Source organism: Dendrobates tinctorius, unplaced genomic scaffold (assembly GCF_039654945.1).
Source record: "Dendrobates tinctorius isolate UK_male_01 unplaced genomic scaffold, ASM3965494v1 ptg000097l, whole genome shotgun sequence".
Classification (NCBI taxonomy): domain Eukaryota; kingdom Metazoa; phylum Chordata; class Amphibia; order Anura; family Dendrobatidae; genus Dendrobates; species Dendrobates tinctorius.
The window spans coordinates 27,137,267-27,156,876 of NW_027361765.1; the positions used below are offsets into that span (position 1 = coordinate 27,137,267).

General features: G+C 42.9%; 1 protein-coding gene across 3 annotated transcripts in view; it reads right to left on the reverse strand.

Annotated features, from left to right (window-relative positions):
• CGNL1 (cingulin like 1) overlaps nucleotides 1-19,610 on the reverse strand; it is a 160,390-nt gene that overhangs the window by 80,994 nt on the left and 59,786 nt on the right. For all 3 annotated transcript variants that reach the window (XM_073586984.1, XM_073586981.1, XM_073586982.1), the window contains 4 exons: nucleotides 19,507-19,608; nucleotides 16,349-16,497; nucleotides 11,995-12,136; nucleotides 4,147-4,359 (listed from right to left, as the gene is read on the reverse strand). In XM_073586984.1, coding sequence (XP_073443085.1) covers nucleotides 4,147-4,359; nucleotides 11,995-12,136; nucleotides 16,349-16,497; nucleotides 19,507-19,608 — 606 coding nt within the window. The remainder of the gene's footprint in view (nucleotides 1-4,146; nucleotides 4,360-11,994; nucleotides 12,137-16,348; nucleotides 16,498-19,506; nucleotides 19,609-19,610) is intronic.

The window sequence follows — 19,610 nt, forward strand, 5'->3', positions numbered from 1 at the left end:
ACCGTAACGGGTGTACAGCGCTAACAAAATTCATACTGTTATTGTTTTATCCCCTTCCTGCAAAATGAGGTCACCATACCTTTAGATTTCAAGTGCCTTCCATCAACCCAACATACAGTAGGGATGGCACAGGCAGAGGAGCAATGCCCATGGAGCAGAAACCGACTGTCATACACAGCGGGGCTCTCAGATATCACTGTCCGTAGAGACTGCGGCCTTTGAGGAGTTAGAGAGGGAGATAACGCCCTCCATCAGCCCCTCGCCGCACTCGGAGCACAATCCTGGATTGTCAACTGTTGTGTGACAACAAGGAGGCCTAAAAGAATGGCTTTGGCTTCTGCCATAAAACAGCCTATCAGATTCCACCCAAGGCAGGATCTAATAGACTACCTGACAGGTTTGATAATGCACAATACTTTATTAGATAAGTTGCAATCAAAGGATCACATGTTCAAGTGACGACTATGTGGCACTAGTAGGTGTTGTTTAAAAAGAAGACCCTATATATTTAGAATGGTTTTTTTTTTTTTTGTTTGTTAATTTTGACTCCCAAAGAGTGTAGTATATAATGATCAAAAGTAGCCTGTACCACAAAGTGGCACCAATGAAAACTACAGCTTGTCAAGCTAGAAAAAAAAAAAAAAGAAAAAAATTCATGCAGCTAAGCCAATTGCAAATTGTGAAACTTCATGCTATTCCGACTATGGCAGCGTAAAAAACAATATTTTTTTCAGTGTGTATTTATAGTGAAAAATATATTTAAAAAATAAAAAAGGTAAAAGTATAGAAATTTGGCATCGCCATGACTTCCAGATGAACGTTAACATTTTATTTGTACACTATGGTGAATGGAGCAAAATTTAAAACGTAAAAAAGAGTGGCAGAATTGCTGTTTTTTATATTCCTACCAATAGAGAGTTAATAAAAAGTTTGCTAATAAAAGTGAGATGTACCCCAAAATGATGCCTCTTGACAAATAAAATTCATCACAAAAAAGAAGCCCTCATATGACTGCTGTAAAAACCAAGCAAAAAAAACAAAAATGGTTTATTAAAAAGGACAAAACTGGGTTCATGTTTTGCTCCATTTGCCCCAAATCCTTTTTTATTAAAATATGTTGCCATTTATGTACTTGGTACACCGGTGGCATGGCACAGGAGCTGAGTGCACCTTTCCATCCACTTGTTATACATGTATCTCCGCTCCCCTCTTCCTTGATTGGCAGCGCTGGCCTTACAGAAGAGGAGCCTGGAGATACATGTATAACAAGTAGTTGGAAAGGTGCACTGAACCGATCAGTAATGCCAAAAAAGCACTGAGCATCTCATAAGCATGCTTGAATATTGAAAGTATTAAAACACAACAGGAACGATTTTCATTAAGGCCACCTCCCCTACAAGATGCCGTGCTTGGTTTTGATACTCATTTTGTCCTGACAGACTTCATTTAAATTCAGGAGCAAAGTAGACGTAAGTGGCATAGCCCAACGTGTACATTCCGACTATATTAGGCAAGTCGGCTTCAGTACAACGACAGAACATTAGAAGACTCACCCACGGATTGCACAATGTGTTTGAAGAACTTCAAACTATTGAACATACTATGCATACCTAGTTACACCAGATAAGACTTTATAAAAGCTCTTTGACATCTGAAAAAGTACACCTTGCAAATTATGCCAAGGAGCTGTAAAAATGGCGGGTAGGAAAAGGTAAAGTATAAAAATAATGTAAATGAATATTATATGTAGGTCTACATGCCTACAGTGTCACAATAAATGGAGGTTATATAAAGTTGTGACCATAATACTAAATGCATTCTGTGTATTAAATCTTAAGAAAAACAAACTTCTCAAATAAAATACAATTTTTAATATAAATTATAATTATTTTTTCAATTGCAGGCTGTGCTGATCCAGCTCATCCAGCAGCAGGCATGCTTCTTGTCCTGGTTGTGCGCATGTAGATGTTTATCTCTGTGGTAAACGGACTGTATGCATGGAGGCTGAGGAGTACTACATAGAACACCGCTGTCAGTCTCCCTCATATCTATGCTCTGAGTTCCTCGCTCAGCACTATTACTAGCACTACGTCCAGTAGCTGGAGTCTGCTCCTCAGTCCCCACACACATTACCCATTTAAAACAGAAGAAAACATCTGTGGGTATGCAAGACTAGAGGAGACGCCTACTACTGGATTAGCTATATCTTTAGCAGTCTGTAATGAGAACATAAAAATAATTTTTAAAATTGCATTATTTGAAAAGTTTTTTTTTTTTTTTTTTTAAAGGAATACATTTACGGTCATGGGAAGACTCCTTTAACAAAAAGTAAAATACAATCATCTTTAGTAGCATACATAAAAGATGATCAATTGTTCAGATAGCCAAATTAACTCATTCAGAAATTGCTGAAATAGGGTAATGTGTCTATGCTAGGTCCCCTTCAAACATCCTGTAGGGATTTGTACTCAGGTGCGCTAGAGGAAAACAGGAGGCGTGCTACTTTAAAAATAAGTCCGTGCAGGTTTATTTACTCCATAAACCCAGCATTAACAACAAATGGTAAACGGCCTTCAGAGCAGGCAAACAACACAAAACTGTCCTAAAGGCCCCATCACACACAGCGATGACGCCAGTGAGATCGCTGATTGTGACGCCACAGCGATCTCGCCCGCGATATCGCCGTGTGTGACATCCATCAGCGACCGGCCTCCCTGCCGGGTATCGCTGATCGTGCAGGATCGTCCTGTGACATTTTTTGATCGTTGGTCTCCCACTGGCCAGCACGCATCGCTGAGTGTGGCAGCGGGAGAGCAACGATCAGCAACGCTGCACGCTGGTTTCCAATGTAAACAGCGGGTGTCTAGGAGCCGCGCGGCTCTTAGTTGCCCGCTGTTTACCTTGGAAACCAGCATGCACGCTGGTTTCCAGGGTAAACAACGGGTATCTATGAGCTGCGCGGCTATTAGATACCCGCTGTTTACATTGGAAACCAGCTTGCTCGCTGGTCCTGATCGCTGGAGGGGTTGTCTATGTGACAGCTCACCAGCAATCAGCCCAACGATGTCCCAGCGATCCCATCCATGTCGGATCGTTGGTGGGATCGCTGGGACATCGTTATGTGTAACGGGGCTTGGCACTCTGCTCCCTCAGGCCTGTGGGCACACAGGCTGGACAATTTCCAGCACACAGGCTCCGTCTGGAGCCACACACACAGGAGGCCTTCTACCTCCCAAGACACAGACCATGTGCCAAACAAGAGCCCCCATTATGTAGGCTGTAACCACAACCACGTGAGGTATGTGGGTGGCCAGATCCACCCGTCTCTCATAGCTACCTACAACCCAGACCCAGGTGCACTAAAGAACATCCTAGTGCTTACATGGACTAAAGCAAAATACTTCTGGTTGCATCACAGGGAGCAGCCATCTCTGCCTCTACTTCCCCATTAACTACACGGCCATTAGCCTCCTTACAATCCGTATAAAAACAGTGCCATAAAAAACAGTATAGGTGTCATCAGGAGTGCCATCAGGGTTTTTCCGGTATGGCTAAAGAAAAATTACAAAGCTTCTCCTATACTTTGCTATATTAAATACAGATAAAACATGAATAGCACTTGGATGCCATCCATGTACTGTACGTGATTTACACAGACCCCTAGACTTGTATTGGCCATGGTCATCCATGCTGCCAATAATCATTTTCTATACATCAGTACTTCATTTGTCCATCTTCTACAAGTCTTTTTTTTTCTATACATTTCTACAGAGAAGTGTATATTCCTAGGATATGTTGTGTGCAGGAAGTTGCCACCATCTGCTGGCTATAGTGCAGGCTCAGCTTCTGAGCCCACGTCATACAGTTGCACCCAAATAGCATTATACATGTACAGCAAATATCGGGAAGATGTTGAAAAGAAATTGGAAATATAAAAAGAAAATGTCTTCTCCCTGCTATATTCACGACTTGCTTTGCTTTAAAAAAAGCAAAAAAAAAAAAAAAACTGCATTGACATGGAGAATGCAACAATTTTATTTTAGATACACTTGGTGCCCGGTAGAAGTCTATGTATGGCCTTTAAAAGCTATGTACAACTTGGATGCTACACATACTTAAAATGAGTAAAGTAATCTTGTAATTTACCTTGACTGCCTCTTCGAGACTCTCTCGCATCTTCTTCAGCTCTTTTTCATACTGTTCTTTGAGCTTATCAATCTCCTGATCGTGGCTGGATACCTCTTCTTTTAGGGCTCCTTTTAAGGCAGTAAGCTCACGCTCTCTCTTTTTTAGGAGGTCTTCTTGTTCTTCCCTGGCCATCAGCAGTTCTTGAACTCCCTGTTTCATGTGCATAAGATCCTACGAGAAGTAATAATATACATAGACATTCAAAAATAAACTTTTCACAACACAATCACATACAATATTGGTAAATGCTACATAATTCATACATTACAGTAAGGTGTGTACAATAAGGAGTTGAACTGACAAAAAAAATCGTACTTACCGATAACTGTATTTCTCTGATCCCATGACGGCACCACGGAGAGAGGGATCCGCCCTCAGGGACAGGAAACCTACAGATGAAAAAGGCGGTACCTCTCTCCCACATCAGTTGGTTTACAGAGCATTACACAGAACTTTCAGCTGCAACTCAAATGGTTATAACAAAATCCAAAATTAATCAAATTAAGCTTAATAGAGGCACCGTGTGGCTAAGTACTAAAGCTAACTAACTCACTCTAATGTGCACACCTGTGTGTGTGTGTGAAAGGGAAGTGAAGTACGGGTGCCGTCATGGGATCAGAGAAATACAGTTATCGGTAAGTAACTACGATTTTCTCTTTCCCCCATGACGGCACCACGGAGAGAATTACAAAGATTGTACATCTAGGGAGGGACCACCGCCTGCAGAACCCTTTTCCCAAAGGTGAGATCTGAAGAGGAGGTCAAGTCTAGACGGTAATGTTTGAAAAATGTAGAGGGGGGAAGACCAAGTGGCAGCTCTACATATCTGGTCTACTGAAGCGCCGGCTTTCTCCGCCCAGGATGATGCCACTGCCCTGGTTGAATGGGCCCCTACGTCCTCCGGGATGGCCGCCCTGCAGGAGGAGTAGGATAGGGTGATGGCCTCTCTTATCCATCTCGCCAGTGTGGCCTTTGATGCTTTTTGACCCTTCCGAGGACCCTGAAAACAAACAAACAGAGCCCTAGCATTCCTAAACTCCCTTGTGGTTAACAAGTATTGGACCAGGCACCTTTTTACATCTAAAGTTTGTAATATCTCTTCTGTTTTGTTCTTGGGTTTGGGATAGAAGGAGGGTAGGGAGATCTCCTGGGTCCTATGAAACTGTGATGGAACCTTGGGGAGGTAGGCTGGGTCAGTTTTGAGAATTACCCTATCACCCAGTACTTGAGTGAAGGGTGAGTGGGCAGACAAAGCTTGCATATCACTAATGCGGCGGGCAGAAGTTAAGGCTATGAGAAGGGAGGTCTTAAGGGACAATATTTTTAAGGGAACCTCTGCTAGGGGTGCGAAGGGAGATTTGGTTAGTGCGTTTAGCACTAGTTTTAGATCCGGGGGGGGGGGGGGGGGGGGTGCATAGGGGGATCGGACTGGATCTACTTGAGGCTGTAATAAATCTCATAGCCCATCTATTTTTGGCTAGGTCATGGTTATACAAAACTCCCAGGGCCGCCACCTGTACTTTTAAGGTGCTGGTAGCTAACCCCTTATCCAACCCCTTCTGTAGGAATTCCAGAAATACGGAGTAGGAAACTGGCTAGTAGGAGCAAAGCCTAGTAAAAGACTGTGAAAAATGAGGATGAATGAACTCATGGAGATCAACATCCAACACTGCGGAGACACCATCACGTTTCTCAACGCAGTGATGCTAGAGCAATGCCCCCATCCCTTATGGGAAATATGCAAAAACATGTAAATCAACAGCAGCGGAGATACCATCATGTTTCTCAACGCAAGCAATGACTAGCCAGGCCTTTACCCGGGAAGGAACAACCACGGGAAGGGCAGTCTCCAATGAAGGAAACCACCTATGCCAAAACATGGTATCCATCCACGGACAGCTGTTTCGGGGTATTGCCCCTCATCAGTGTGGAGTAGGAAACTGGCCAGTAGGAGCAATGCCTAGTAGAAGACTGTGAAAAATGAGGATGAATGAACTCATGGAGATCAACATCCAGCACTGCGGAGACACCATCACATGTTTCTCAACGCAGTGATTCTAGAGCAATGCCCCCATCCCTTATGGGAAATATGCAAAACACAAGCCGCAGAGACACCATCACATGTTTCTCAACGCAAGCAATGACTAGCCAGGTCTTTCCCTGGGAAGGAACAACCACGGGAAGGGCAGTGTCCATTGAAGGAAACCACCTATGCCAAAACATGGTATCCATCCACAGACAGCTGTTTCGGGGTATAGCATGTTTTTACATATTTCCCATAAGGGATGGGGGCATTGCTCTAGAATCACTGCATTGAGAAACATGTGATGGTGTCTCCGGAGTGTTGGATGTTGATCTCCATGAGTTCATTCATCCTCATTTTTCACAGTCTTCTACTACAGTCATGGCCAAAAGTTTAGAGAATGACACAAATATTAATTTTTACAAAGTCTACTGCTTCATTTTTTCTAATGGCAATTTGCATATACTCCAGAATGTTATAAAGAGTGATCAGCTTAACAGCAATTACTTGCAAAGTCAATATTTGCCTAGAAAATTAACTTTATCCCCCAAAACACATTTCAACATCATTGCAGCCCTGCCTTAAAAGGACCAGCTAACATCGTTTCAGTTATTGCTCCATTAACACAGGTGTGGGTGTTGATGAGGACAGGGCTGGAGATCAATCTGTCATGATTAAGTAAGAATGACACCACTGGACACTTTAAAAGGAGGCTGGTGCTTGGCATCATTGTCTCTCTTCTGTTAACCATGGTTATCTCTAAAGAAACACGTGCAGTCATCATTGCACTGCACAAAAATGTCCCAACAGGGAAGAGTATCGCAGCTAGAAAGATTGCACCTCAGTCAACAATCAATCGCATCATCAAGAACTTCAAGGAGAGACGTTCCCTTGTTGCCAAAAAGGCTCCAGGGCGCACAAGAAAGACCAGCAAGCGCCAGGACCGTCTCTTAAAAGTGTTTCAGCTGCGGGATCGGGCTACCAGCAGTGCAGAGCTTGCTCAGGAATGGCAGCAGGCAGGTGTGAGTGCATCTGCACGCACTGTGAGGCGGAGACTCTTGGAGCAAGGCCTGGTCTCAAGGAGGACAGCAAAGAAGCCACTTCTCTCCAGAAAAAACATCATGGACAGACTGATATTCTGCAAGAGGTACAGGGAGTGGACTGCTGAGTACTGGGGTAAAGTCATTTTCTCTGATGAATCCCCTTTTCGATTGTTTGGGACATCTGGAAAACGGCTTATACGGAGAAGACCAGGTGAGCGCTACCACCAGTCTTGTCTCATGCCAACTGTCAAGCATCCTGAAACCATTCATGTGTGGGGTGGCTTCTCAGCCAAGGGAATGGGCTCTCTCTCAGTCTTGCCTAAAAACACAGCCATGAATAAAGAATGGTACCAGAATGTCCTCCAAGAGCAACTTCTCCCAACCGTCCAAGAGCAGTTTGGCGATCAACAATGCCTTTTTCAACATGATGGAGCACCTTGCCATAAAGCAAAGGTGATAACTAAATGGCTCAGGGAACAAAACATAGAGATTTTGGGACCATGGCCTGGAAACTCCCCAGATCTTAATCCCATTGAGAACTTGTGGTCAATCATCAAGAGACGGGTGGACAAACAAAAACCTTCAAATTCAGACAAAATAAAAGCATGATTTTGCAAGAATGGAATGCTATCAGTCAGGATTTGATCCAGAAGTTGATTGAGAGCATGCCAGGGAGAATTGCTGAGGTCCTGAAGAAGAAGGGTAAACACTGCAAATATTGACTTGCTGCATTAACTCATTCTGTCAATATAACCTTTTGTTACTCATAATATGATTGCAATTATATTTCTGTATGTGATAAAAACATCTGACAAACACACATAAAACCAGAGGGCAGCAGATCATGTGAAAATATAATATTTGGGTCATTCTCTAAACTTTTGGCCATGACTGTAGGCATTGCTCCTACTGGTCAGTTTCCTACTCCACACTGATGAGGGGCAATACCCCGAAACAGCTGTCTGTGGATGGATACCATGTTTTGGCATAGGTGGTTTCCTTCATTGGAGACTGCCCTTCCCGTGGTTGTTCCTTCCCAGGGAAAGACCTGGCTAGTCATTGCTTGCATTGAGAAACATGTGATGGTGTCTCCGCGGCTTGTGTTTTGCATGTTTTACATATTTCCCATAAGGAATGGGGGCATTGCTCTAGAATCACTGCGTTGAGAAACATGTGATGGTGTCTCCGCAGTGTTGGATGTTGATCTACATGAGTTCATTCAGCCTCATTTTTCACAATCTTTTGAATCTTTGTCTGCGGAAGATAGCATTTTTGCGCAGTTGAGTTCAGTAGTATCCCCAAGTACTCTTGCATCTGACTTGGTACAAGTCTGGATTTGGCCAAATTCAGCATCCATCCTAGACTCAGTAGGGATCTCATGACCATGTCCAATTGTTGTTTGCACTGGTGAAAGGTGACGCCTATTATTAAGAGATCGTCCAGGTATGGGACTATCAGGATGTTTTGCTCTCTTATGTGGGCCATTACTTCTGACATTATCTTTGTAAATACCCTTGGAGCAATAGCTAATCCGAAGGGGAGGGCTCTGAACTGATAATGTTTCCCCCTGGATCGTCACCACCACCCTGAGGTATTTCCTGTGATCTTTGTGAATAGGTACATGGTAATATGCATCTCTCAAGTCTAATACCGCCATGAAACAAGATGGGGGAAGCATTTTTTACACAAGATTTTATTGTCTCCATTTTGAAGTGCTGAATTTCCAGGAACTTGTTCAGTCTTTTTAGATTTATGATAGCCCTGTACGATCCGTCTGGCTTTCTGCAAAGGGATAGAAGGGAGTAGAAGCCTTTGCCTCTGTCTTGGTAGGGGACTTCTTGTAATATGTTCTTCTCCCTTAGATTTGCGATTTCTTGTTGCAGAGCCAGCTGCTCGTATGATGTCCTTTGGGGCATTATCACAAAAGAATTGTTTGGGAGGGTATTGAATTTTAGCCTCAGACCTTCCTTTATTATGCTCAGTATCCATGAACTCGCGGATATTTTTTTCCCAGGCCTGGAGAAAGTAGGATAATCTTCCCCCGACCAGGGGAGTACCTTCATTGTGGCTTCTTGCTGTCGGGGGGTTTGATAAACATAAAGCCTTTATTTTTATTCCTTCTATCCTCCCATCCTTCTTTGTTCCCTTTTGGGGGCTTTCATCGCATGAACCTTCTGTTTCGAAAAGGCCGTTTGTAATCCTGACTAGGGAACCCGGGAAAGGATTTTTTCTTGTCCCCTGCCTTGTCCAAGATGTCGTCTAGCGTTGGGCCAAATAAGAATTCCCCCTCGCACGGGATTGCGCACAATTTGGTTTTTGTCTGCATGTCTCCTGGCCAGCATTTCAGCCATAAGGCGCGTCTTGCGGCATTCGAGAAGGCTGCTGTCCTGGCTGCCAGCCTGGTCGAGTCTACTGACGCATCTGCCAGGAAAGCTGCTGCTCCCTTCATTACAGAAACTGATCTTTGCATTATTTCTCTTGGGACTTTTCCTTTATTTGTGAATCTAAGTGGTCCAGCCAGACCATTAGGGCGCGTGCTGTGCACGTGGCTTCTATGGCTGGCTTTAGCCCCCTTCCCAAGCATTTTTTAAAAACGTTTCTGCGTTTTTATCCATTGGGTCCTTCAGGTTGCCCATGTTTTCGAAGGGCAGGGAAAATGTTTTAGAGGCTTTTGCAACTGCTACATCTAACTTAGGTGCTTTACTCCATAGGGAGCAGGCCGGGTCATCAAAGGGGTATTTCCTCTTTGGTGTTAGGACTTTTTTGTCTGGCTTTTTCCATTCTCGTTTAATTAGGGAGTGGATTTTCTCATTGACCGGGAAAGCCCTCTGTTTTTTTTGCTCTAGCCCACCGAACATTAGATCTTGGGTCGTTTTCTTAGGGCGTTCATCTACCAGCCCCATAGTTGTCCTCACAGCTTTTACCAGGGTGTCCGTTTCTTCAATGGGGAAGTAGCTGCGTCCCCCTTCTGAGGATGATGAAGAGGACTGGGAGGATGATGAATTACTTGAGTCAGATAGTTCACTTCCTGACTCACTAATGCTGGACTCTGGAGATCTATGCCTGGAGCTACGCTTTTTCTTTGAGGTTCTAACGCCCTTAAGTGCGTCCCTGACTTGGGTCCTTATTAGTGTTTTGAGGTCTAAAGCAAACCTCGGGGATTCCTCCTGTATTGTCTACCCTATGCACGCCTCACAGAGCGTTTTTTCCCACATAGGTGGTAACTCCTCTGTGCATAGAGCAGATACCATGTGTTTGGATTTGGTTGTGCATTTACGCCCCTGAAAAAGAAAAAATTAATAATCGCACATAAGCGAGCGGGCATTCAAGGAGATCACTCACCCTTCCTTGTGGAACGAGAGATACCATCTCGGGCGTACGGATTATCTCCACTGCTGAATCCACTTCTGTCTGTGCCGCCATGGTGGAGCTTTGGCTGCGCCGCGATCCTGTATGACCGCTGCTGCTGTGCTGCTGGGAAGAGTTGCGCTGGCGCTGTGAATGCTGGCGCTGTTCCTGCGTTTGCGTGGTCCCTGCTTCGGTGACCGCCGCCGTGTCTCCTCTTTCTGTGGCTTCCCACTCATGGTGACCGCTTCTATCTCCTTCCGTGGGGATTTAAACATGATCCCTTTTTTTTTTTTTTTTTTTTAATTTGGCGTCGACCTCTTCCCAGCGATCCCTGTGCCCCGCCGGAAATGGCCGCCGGCGCATGTGCACTGCCCAGCAGTGCACCGCGCCTCCCTTCTTCAAGGGAGCTGTGTTCGAGCGCACCCTGCCGGCGTCCTGCATGCACCCGGTGCCGGTATCCTGCGCCCTCCTCTCGGCGCTTGGCAGGCCCTATCGCTTGCGGCTCCCGGTGGCCGCTGCCACCCTCCCGCTCCGTCTGCAGAGACCTTCGTGTCTCGCGGCTCCCGGTGGCCGCCGCCACCCTACACAGGCTGTCCGCGTCCGGCGCTTGGCGGGGGGCTCTCCTGTAGTGACTGCCGCCATATACTTGCAGGAGGCATGCCACCCCCCCTCCCCCCCCCCACCCCCCTCCCACTCCTTTTTTTTTTTTATTCTTTCTGGGATTGGCAGACTTCTCTGATCTTCACTGCCTCTCCCCACTCACCCTCAAGGCCCGCCGACCCTGGTGGTGATGCTTCTGGGGAAGCCCGCCCAAGGCCTCGACCCAGCCGAGGCAGGGAGCCCTGCTGCCTATTACCGGACTGGTTCGGTCCCCGGAATCCCGCGTCGACTGCAGGTACGTGCTGTAGGTTCCCCGTCCGGGACAGGAAACCAACTGATGTGGGAGAGAGGTACCGCCTTTTTCATCTGTAGGTTTCCTGTCCCTGAGGGCGGATCCCTCTCTCCGTGGTGCCGTCATGGGGGAACGAGAAATAGGTGTTATGCCAGTGTTTCCTATCAGAGTGCATAATCGGGTAAAGAAAGGAGAAGGATATAAGTCACCGTCAGACACTTCTGGCAACACTAACCTCCAAAATAAACAAGCAATGGGCCAAAATGCTCAATTCCTCTATACTACAGGGGAGTCGTCAGGCTGTCCAATACACAATGGATTATCAAATATAAAGCACACCTTAATACTGTCCTTATTTTAGATTTACACATGACAAAAAATTTGATAAATGTAGTATATACTTTATTTTTTATTATTTTGGCATTGTGCTACGATCAAACTTAAGTTGAGAGCACATTGGAGCATTACCCTAATCATGGATGTAATTTCTTATAACCAACCTGTATCAAAGCTTCTCTCTCCCCATCATCGACGACAGATTGCTTTGCATCATCCAGTTCATCATGCATTTCTGACAGCTGATCTTGCAGGTCCCGGATCTCAGTCTGATACTGCTCCTGCTCCATCTTCAGCTCAAATAATCTGTGAGAGGAAAATTAGGATACCATCAAGTTAATTAACATTTGCCCCCATCAAGTCCAGCCAGAAAATTGCTTGGCATGTTGGATTGAAAACCTTGGATGGTACAGTACATTCTTAATCATATCAAGGAGAAGCGCACACAGAACTGGATGTAGAAACAAAAATGTTTATTAAATTATTTAACTATAGAATATTAAAAAAGGTAGGATATGTGAATAGTGGCTGGGAGCCAATAATAGGGGGCACCACAGGTTGGCAATGTACAGGCATTTAATAGAACATATCTAGTTGCTGTATAAATTTTTTGGCATCAAACAATGAAAAACCAGTCTACTGAGAACTAGTACTGGCCATAATTCCATTATAAAGTGCTATGTGCAGAAACAGACGTATTTGGACCAAAAATATAAACACCCAATAGAAAGTGTAGATCAGCCAATATCAGGGCAGGAGTGAGAAAAACTAAACACTGTACCTGAGCCAAGCAATGGTGTTACTTCCCCTACGTGCGTTTCGGCATGCGTGCCTTCTTCTGGGGGACTTTTTAATATTCTGTATTTAAATAATTTAATAAAGATTTTTGTTTTTATATTCAATTCTGTGTGCTCTTTTCTATACATTCTCATTGCATGATGGCATGGAACTTTTCTCCATTAGAGTCCTGAAAATAAGTACTTAGTGTGTATTGGTATACTGCTGCTAACTTTTGATAAAAAAAAAAAAAAAATCTTAATCATAGTAAAGTACGATTTTATTACAGAATCACCCTGACAAGTCACGCATAGTAACTTGTGAGAGTAATTCTGTAATGAAATTATACTTTGGGGATATCACATGATATGAGTTCAGTATGATCAGTGGCATTATGCCAGGTTCACACTGCGCTTTTTGCACACTTCAGGGACTCAGTCTGGGCTTCTGTTTGTCCTGAAAAACGGGATAAGAGTGAAACCAATGACAGGGCCATTCGGATTAATGAAGCAGACGGATTCACTTTGCTCCAAATCTGACTTTTTTTTTTTTTTTTTTTTTTTTTGGGGGGGGGGGGGGGGGTCACAGACTGCCTTTTTGAGGTGGCCTACAAAAAAAGTCAATTGCGCTTCTGTGTCCATCTAAAAAAGGAGGACTCTGTCAAAGACTCTGTCAGAGACTCTGTCAGAGACCAGAAAGAATAGAAAGTGACTCCAAATGCCTCATAAAAGTTTAACTCTCTATCGCAGGTTGTGCCCGAATCCCAGTTTTTAGGTCTTCATTTTGAAGTCCCAACAGAAACACTGACGTGTTGCAAAAGTGCAATATGAACATCGCCTCAGAGAACAAGAGACCAAACAATCACCTTAACTAAAAGTAGATATTAGATTCTCCAATTATTCTGGCTTGATCCAATGGAAAAATTGCATTATGAAAAATGTCCTCACTATATTTAACCAAAGCAATTTTTACAGATCAGTCTCCCTCTTTTGGTCACAGATCATGGTAGTATTTTGAAGAAGAGGCTCTGTACACATCTAGGTGATAGTTTCCATCACAAAATGAAACCATGATGCAATTACACTAAATACAAGGGAAGCAAGCAAGAGACCCAAACTTATAATGGGGTAAAACGAACTCTCGTGGAGGTGTCTGTCATTTTGTTCAGGAAATTAAAACTGCATGCAGCACTATGCCTCCCGTCAAAAAGTAATGAGTCAAAGTCCAAAAAGATCTATACAAAGCCTTATGCTGTGCTGGATTAAAGGGTGGTCCTGGACTATGATATTGATAATCTATCCTTAGAACAGATCACCAACATCAGATAGGTGGGGGTCTGACACCTTCACCAGTCAGGAGGTGGACAGAAGTAGAGTATAGAGCTGGAAGACCACACCTCCACACACCATGTAGGTGCTGCTCTTGAGGACTTCAGCTCAGTGGCCGAAGCTGGAGTGTGCAGGCTCTGTACATTGCTTAATTATGGCTGCCGCCTGTCCCTCAACGACATGGTATCCTTTATAGAAGTCATCAATATCCTGGAAAACCTTTTTAAATAAATCAGTAGTGAAAGATCTGTCATCTTAACCAACACTTAGAAACAAAAACTCCAAACCAGAAACCGTTTTCCTATTTCCATATCACCCATAAACCAAGTGGTGGGGGGGGGGTACATTGGCACAGGACGCTCTTTAATAACCATAGCACACAAGAGAAAAACAAAGAGCACAAAACTCCCAAATAAATGTAAAATCATAGTTTATTCAGGATAACAAATGAGACATACAAATAAATAACCACAAATTAAAGACAAAGTTGAAAAGTTGATATCACAGGTGTGACACACAGGAACCACATAAATCTAAAGTGAATGGGAGGGCAGAGAGTGGCCACTCATCAGAAAAAAGTGCCAGTGCAATAAATAGATTCACCATAAAGGATTGTTGGAGGGTAAACACCACAGCTCAAAGCCTAATCATAAATACAAAAATTAGTAGTAAGTAAAAAAGTGTATAAATATAAAAGTAAAGAGCAGTAGAGTACCCCAATCCAGTCACAATAAATAATCCAAAAACAGAGTGTATGCCCTTTAAGAGAACGGTAACATTACTGAGGGTGCCAAACAAAGCTTGGGCTTCCTCGGGGGAAACGCGCGTTGGGGCTGCGCACACAGGTTCCCACAGTGGAGACAATGGGTAGGAGCTTTGTTTGGCACCCTCAGTAATGTTACCACTCTCTTAAAGGGACATACACTATTTACTGTGACTGGATTGGGTTACTCTACTGCTCTTCACTTTCATATTTATATACTTTTTTACTTATTACTAATTTCTGTATTTATGATTAGGCTTTGAGCTGTTGTGTTTACCCTCCAATAATCTTTATGGTGTATCTATTTATTGCACTGGCACTTTTTTCTGATGTGTTGCCACTCTCTGTTCTCCCATCCACTTAGATATATGTGGTTCCTGTGTGTGTCACCTGTGATATCAACTTTTCAACTTGGTCTTTAATTTGTGGTTATTGATTTGTAGGTCTCAATTGCTATCCTGAATAAACTATGAGTTTAAATTTATTTAGGACTTTTGTGCTCTTTGTTTTTCTCTTGTGTGCCATCTTAACCAACACTGTTGTATTGTAGCTGTAAGAGGAAATATGGAAAACATTTATCCTCGTTTACCTTAAGGCAAAGTAACAGTAGTGGTATGAAGAGTGTAAAGGCATTTGGCCCATCCTCTAATACAAGAAATAACCTTCCAGCTTGTTTTCTGGAACACTTACATGTCACAATGATGGTCATTTTACTATTAATGTACTCTAACACTGAGGGCCAGATTCATCAATACCGGCATTGTCCACTCCAGTCTTGAGGAGATGGGGTAGCGTCAGAAGATCCTAAGTCATGAAAAGGCACTGGCCGCTTCATGAATTATGAGTGATGGAGAAGTAGCGTGCACCTGTGTGTGCGCTTCGCCACAAATCCTACGTCAGACCCTGCCTTGTGGCGTAACAAACGCCATTGCTCATCAGGAATTCGAAGAACAATGGTCTCCACGCCCCCGCTCCAGTTTGTTAGAGCTGGCAAAAATGGTGTGAGACTGTCAAAAGTTGCAAAGTTTTAAAGCATCATTGAGTGGCAACAATATGTGGTGACTTTTCAAAGCCTTTTACACCAGAGTACAGGTGTAAAAGCTTTGATGAATTGGGCCATAAAAATTTTCTATGTCTTGCAATAGTCAGATATTTCTTAACATGAGGAACAAAATTGACATAAGGTGAAATTTTACTAAACAGAGTGAGGTGAAACTCGCACACAGCGGGACAGATCTGCTGTAACCTGAGCATCATACGTTGCGTTGGATAAGGGTCCGTGTATTTAATGGGTGCAAGTGTTGTGATGCAATGAGTGAAATCTTCAGCAATATTTTTCAGAGCATGTTCACAGCCACTGCTGATTGTCTCTACTGTGTTCTCGCACATCAAAGTGTGGGCCTAGCCGCACAATAAACTGTTCCTTATACAAATCAGTGTGTATCCTAGCCTTTCTAAATGTGTCAATCATCAAAAATTTCCCATGAAACACACAAGGATATATGCAAACATGTTACTAATGGTACAATAAAAAAAACAATGGAAACTACTTTTTTATAGTATTTAGTTGGCATAAGAATTATTATAAATACCCAATACAGTAAGAAATCAGGAATGTGATTCGACAATGGAGGATTAACCTAAACATACTCTTCTAGATGTTTTCTTAATTCTCTCTCACTCTCCCCAAGCTTCCCACGCAGAACTAAATTTTCATTCATGCTGCGTTCAAGTTGATCTTGAATATCTTTAAGATTTGCCTTAGTTTTACTTTTCTCTTCATTGTTGCTTTCCCGATTCTGGGTTCATAGAAGAGAAATACATTTATTAGTAGAATACAACTACAGACTTTAATATAGGCAGTAAAATAAGTACAATACGCTACAAGTAATCCCAGAGGTACAACAGATTGCCACTTTAGTAGTAACTGTATTGTCTAGGGTAGTCTCAATCCTTGGAGTGACCAAACTCTAGAAATCTTAATTGTAGTCATTCAAATGCAACTACAACAGAAGAACACAAACAAGCAGAAGATGCAACTTTTTGTTCTTAAAGTAACCTACCAATCCAAACTCAAAGTTTGTCTACCCATTGGACATATATAGCAAATACAGCCAGATGGGGTTCCATATACAGTTAGGTCCATATATATTTGGACAGAGACAACATTTTTCTAATTTTGGTTCTAGACATTACCACAATGAATTTTAACCAAAACAATTCAGATGCAGTTGAAGTTCAGACTTTCAGCTTTCATTTGAGGGTATCCACATTAAAATTGGATGAAGAGTTTAGGAGTTTCAGCTCCTTAACATGTGCCGCCCTGTATTTAAAGGGACCAAAAGTAATTGGACAGATTAAATGATTGTAAATAAAATGTTCATTTCTAGTACTTGGTTGAAAACCCTTTGTTGGCAATGACTGCCTGAAGTCTTGAACTCATGGACATCACCAGACGCTGTGTTTCCTCCTTTTTGATGCTCTGCCAGGCCTTCACTGCGGTGGTTTTCAGTTGCTGTTTGTTTGTGGGCCTTTCTGTCTGAAGTTTAGTCTTTAACAAGTGAAATGCATGCTCAATTGGGTTGAGATCAGGTGACTGACTTGGCCATTCAAGAATATTCCACTTCTTTGCTTTAGTAAACTCCTGGGTTGCTTTGGCTTTATGTTTTGGGTCATAGTCCATCTGTAGTATGAAACGACGACCAATTAGTTTGGCTGCATTTGGCTGGATCTGAGCACACAGTATGGCTCTGAATACCTCAGAATTCATTCGGCTGCTTCTGTCCTGTCTCACATCATCAATAAAACACTAGTGACCCAGTGCCACTGGCAGCCATGCATGCCCAAGCCATCACACTGCCTCCGCCGTGTTTTACAGATGATGTGGTATTCTTTGGATCATGAGCTGTACCATGCCTTCGCCATACTTTTCCTCTTTCCATCATTCTGGTAGAGGTTGATCTTGGTTTCATCTGTCCAAAGAATGTTCTTCCAGAACTGTGCTGGCTTTTTTAGATGTTTTTTTAGCAAAGTACAGTCTAGCCTTTTGATTCTTGATGCTTATGAATGGCTTGCACCGTGCAGTGAACCCTCTTGTATTTACTTTCATGCAGTCTTCTCTTTATGGTAGATTTGGATATTTCTACGCCTACCTCCTGGAGAGTGTTGTTCACTTGGTTGGCTTTTGTGAAGGGGTTTCTCTTCACCATGGAGATTATTCTGCGATCATCCACCACTGTTGTCTTCCGTGGGCGCCTAGGTCTTTTTGCATTGATGAGTTCACCAGTGCTTTATTTCTTTCTCAGGATGTACCAAACTGTAGATTTTGCCACTCCTAATGTTGTAGCAATTTCTCAGATGGGTTTTCTCTGTTTTTGCAGCTTAAGAATGGCTTGTTTCACCTGCATGGAGAGCTCCTTTGACCGCATGTTTCCTTCACAGCAAAACATTCCAAATGCAAGCACCACACCTCATATCAACTCCAGGCCTTTTATCTGCTTAATTGAGAATGATATAATGAAGGGATTGCCCACACCTGTCCATGAAATAGCCTTGGAGTCAATTGTCCAATCACTTTTGGTCCCTTTAAAAACAGGGTGGCACATGTTAAGGAGCAAAAACTCCTAAACCCTTTATCCAATTTTAATGTTGATACCCTCAAATGAAAGCTGAAAGTCTGAACTTCAACTGCATCTGAATTGTTTTGTTTAAAATTCATTGTGGTAATGTCTAGAACCAAAATTAGAAAAATGTTGTCTCTGTCCAAATACAGATGGACCTAACTGTATGATTCCTTCATGGTTTTGAGCATCACAAAATAGTCACCCAGACTTTGCTCTAAAAAGCACTATAAGGAAATCTGAAACATGACCTTGTTAACTCAACTGTACAGTACAGGGAAAAGGCCACAGAAAATATATAGCAGACATACCTGGCACCCATGTCCCATGCATAGTTAAACTTTGACATGAGCTCCTCAATCACTCAAACAAAAGGAATAAAATATGGCTTTTATGTCAGATTGGTAGTGGAGCACTACATACATTGTATGCTATAACTTTTCCATAATATATTCAAATGAAAAAAATCACCATAACCAGTGATAATGCTACCCTAATGGGCAATGTTCCAATTAGAAAAAGAGGTCCATAAATTGTTCAATGGAGCATGTTGCCATTTAAAGGGCAGCAGCATGATTAGAGGCACAAAACCTGATTCCAGTGATGTGTCATTTACTCAGCTTTTTGCTGTGGTTTTTATAACATCACAGTTTTATCAGCAGCAAATTATCACTAGAAGACTAGTAAACCTGTGGCCATATTCATGAGCTCTGTATAACCCCGCCCACATCACTGATTGTGCGTAAGCAGAAAGCTGCCAATCAGTGGTGTGGGCGGGGTTATACAGAGCTCAGCATTCAGAGAACCATTAGATCTGCAGCAGATAAAACGTTTTTTGTTTTTTTTTTTTTAACAAATTCAACACGTAGTCCAGTAAATCAGGGTTCCCCAACTCCAGTCCTCAAGGCCCACCAACAGATCATGTTTTCAGGATTTCCTTTGTATTACACAGGTGAAGCAATTATCACCTGAGCAATACTAAGGAAATCCTGAAAACATGATCTGTTGGTGGGCCTTGAGGACTGGAGTTGGGGAACCCTGCAGTAAATGAAACATCGCTGGAACGAAGGTCTCAGATTCTACATCATGCTCAAGATTCCATAGCAAAAACCTGCTGATAAATCACAGGAGAACCACTTACAATATAATACGTATGGCAGTACATAGAAGAGAAACACGGATTAGTACCTTAATCTGCTCATCGAGTTGTGTCTCGAGAGTTGTGACCTTCTTTTCAAGTTCATTTTTCTGATCAGACAAAAGATTTATTTCTGTTGTTGGATCTGGAGTCT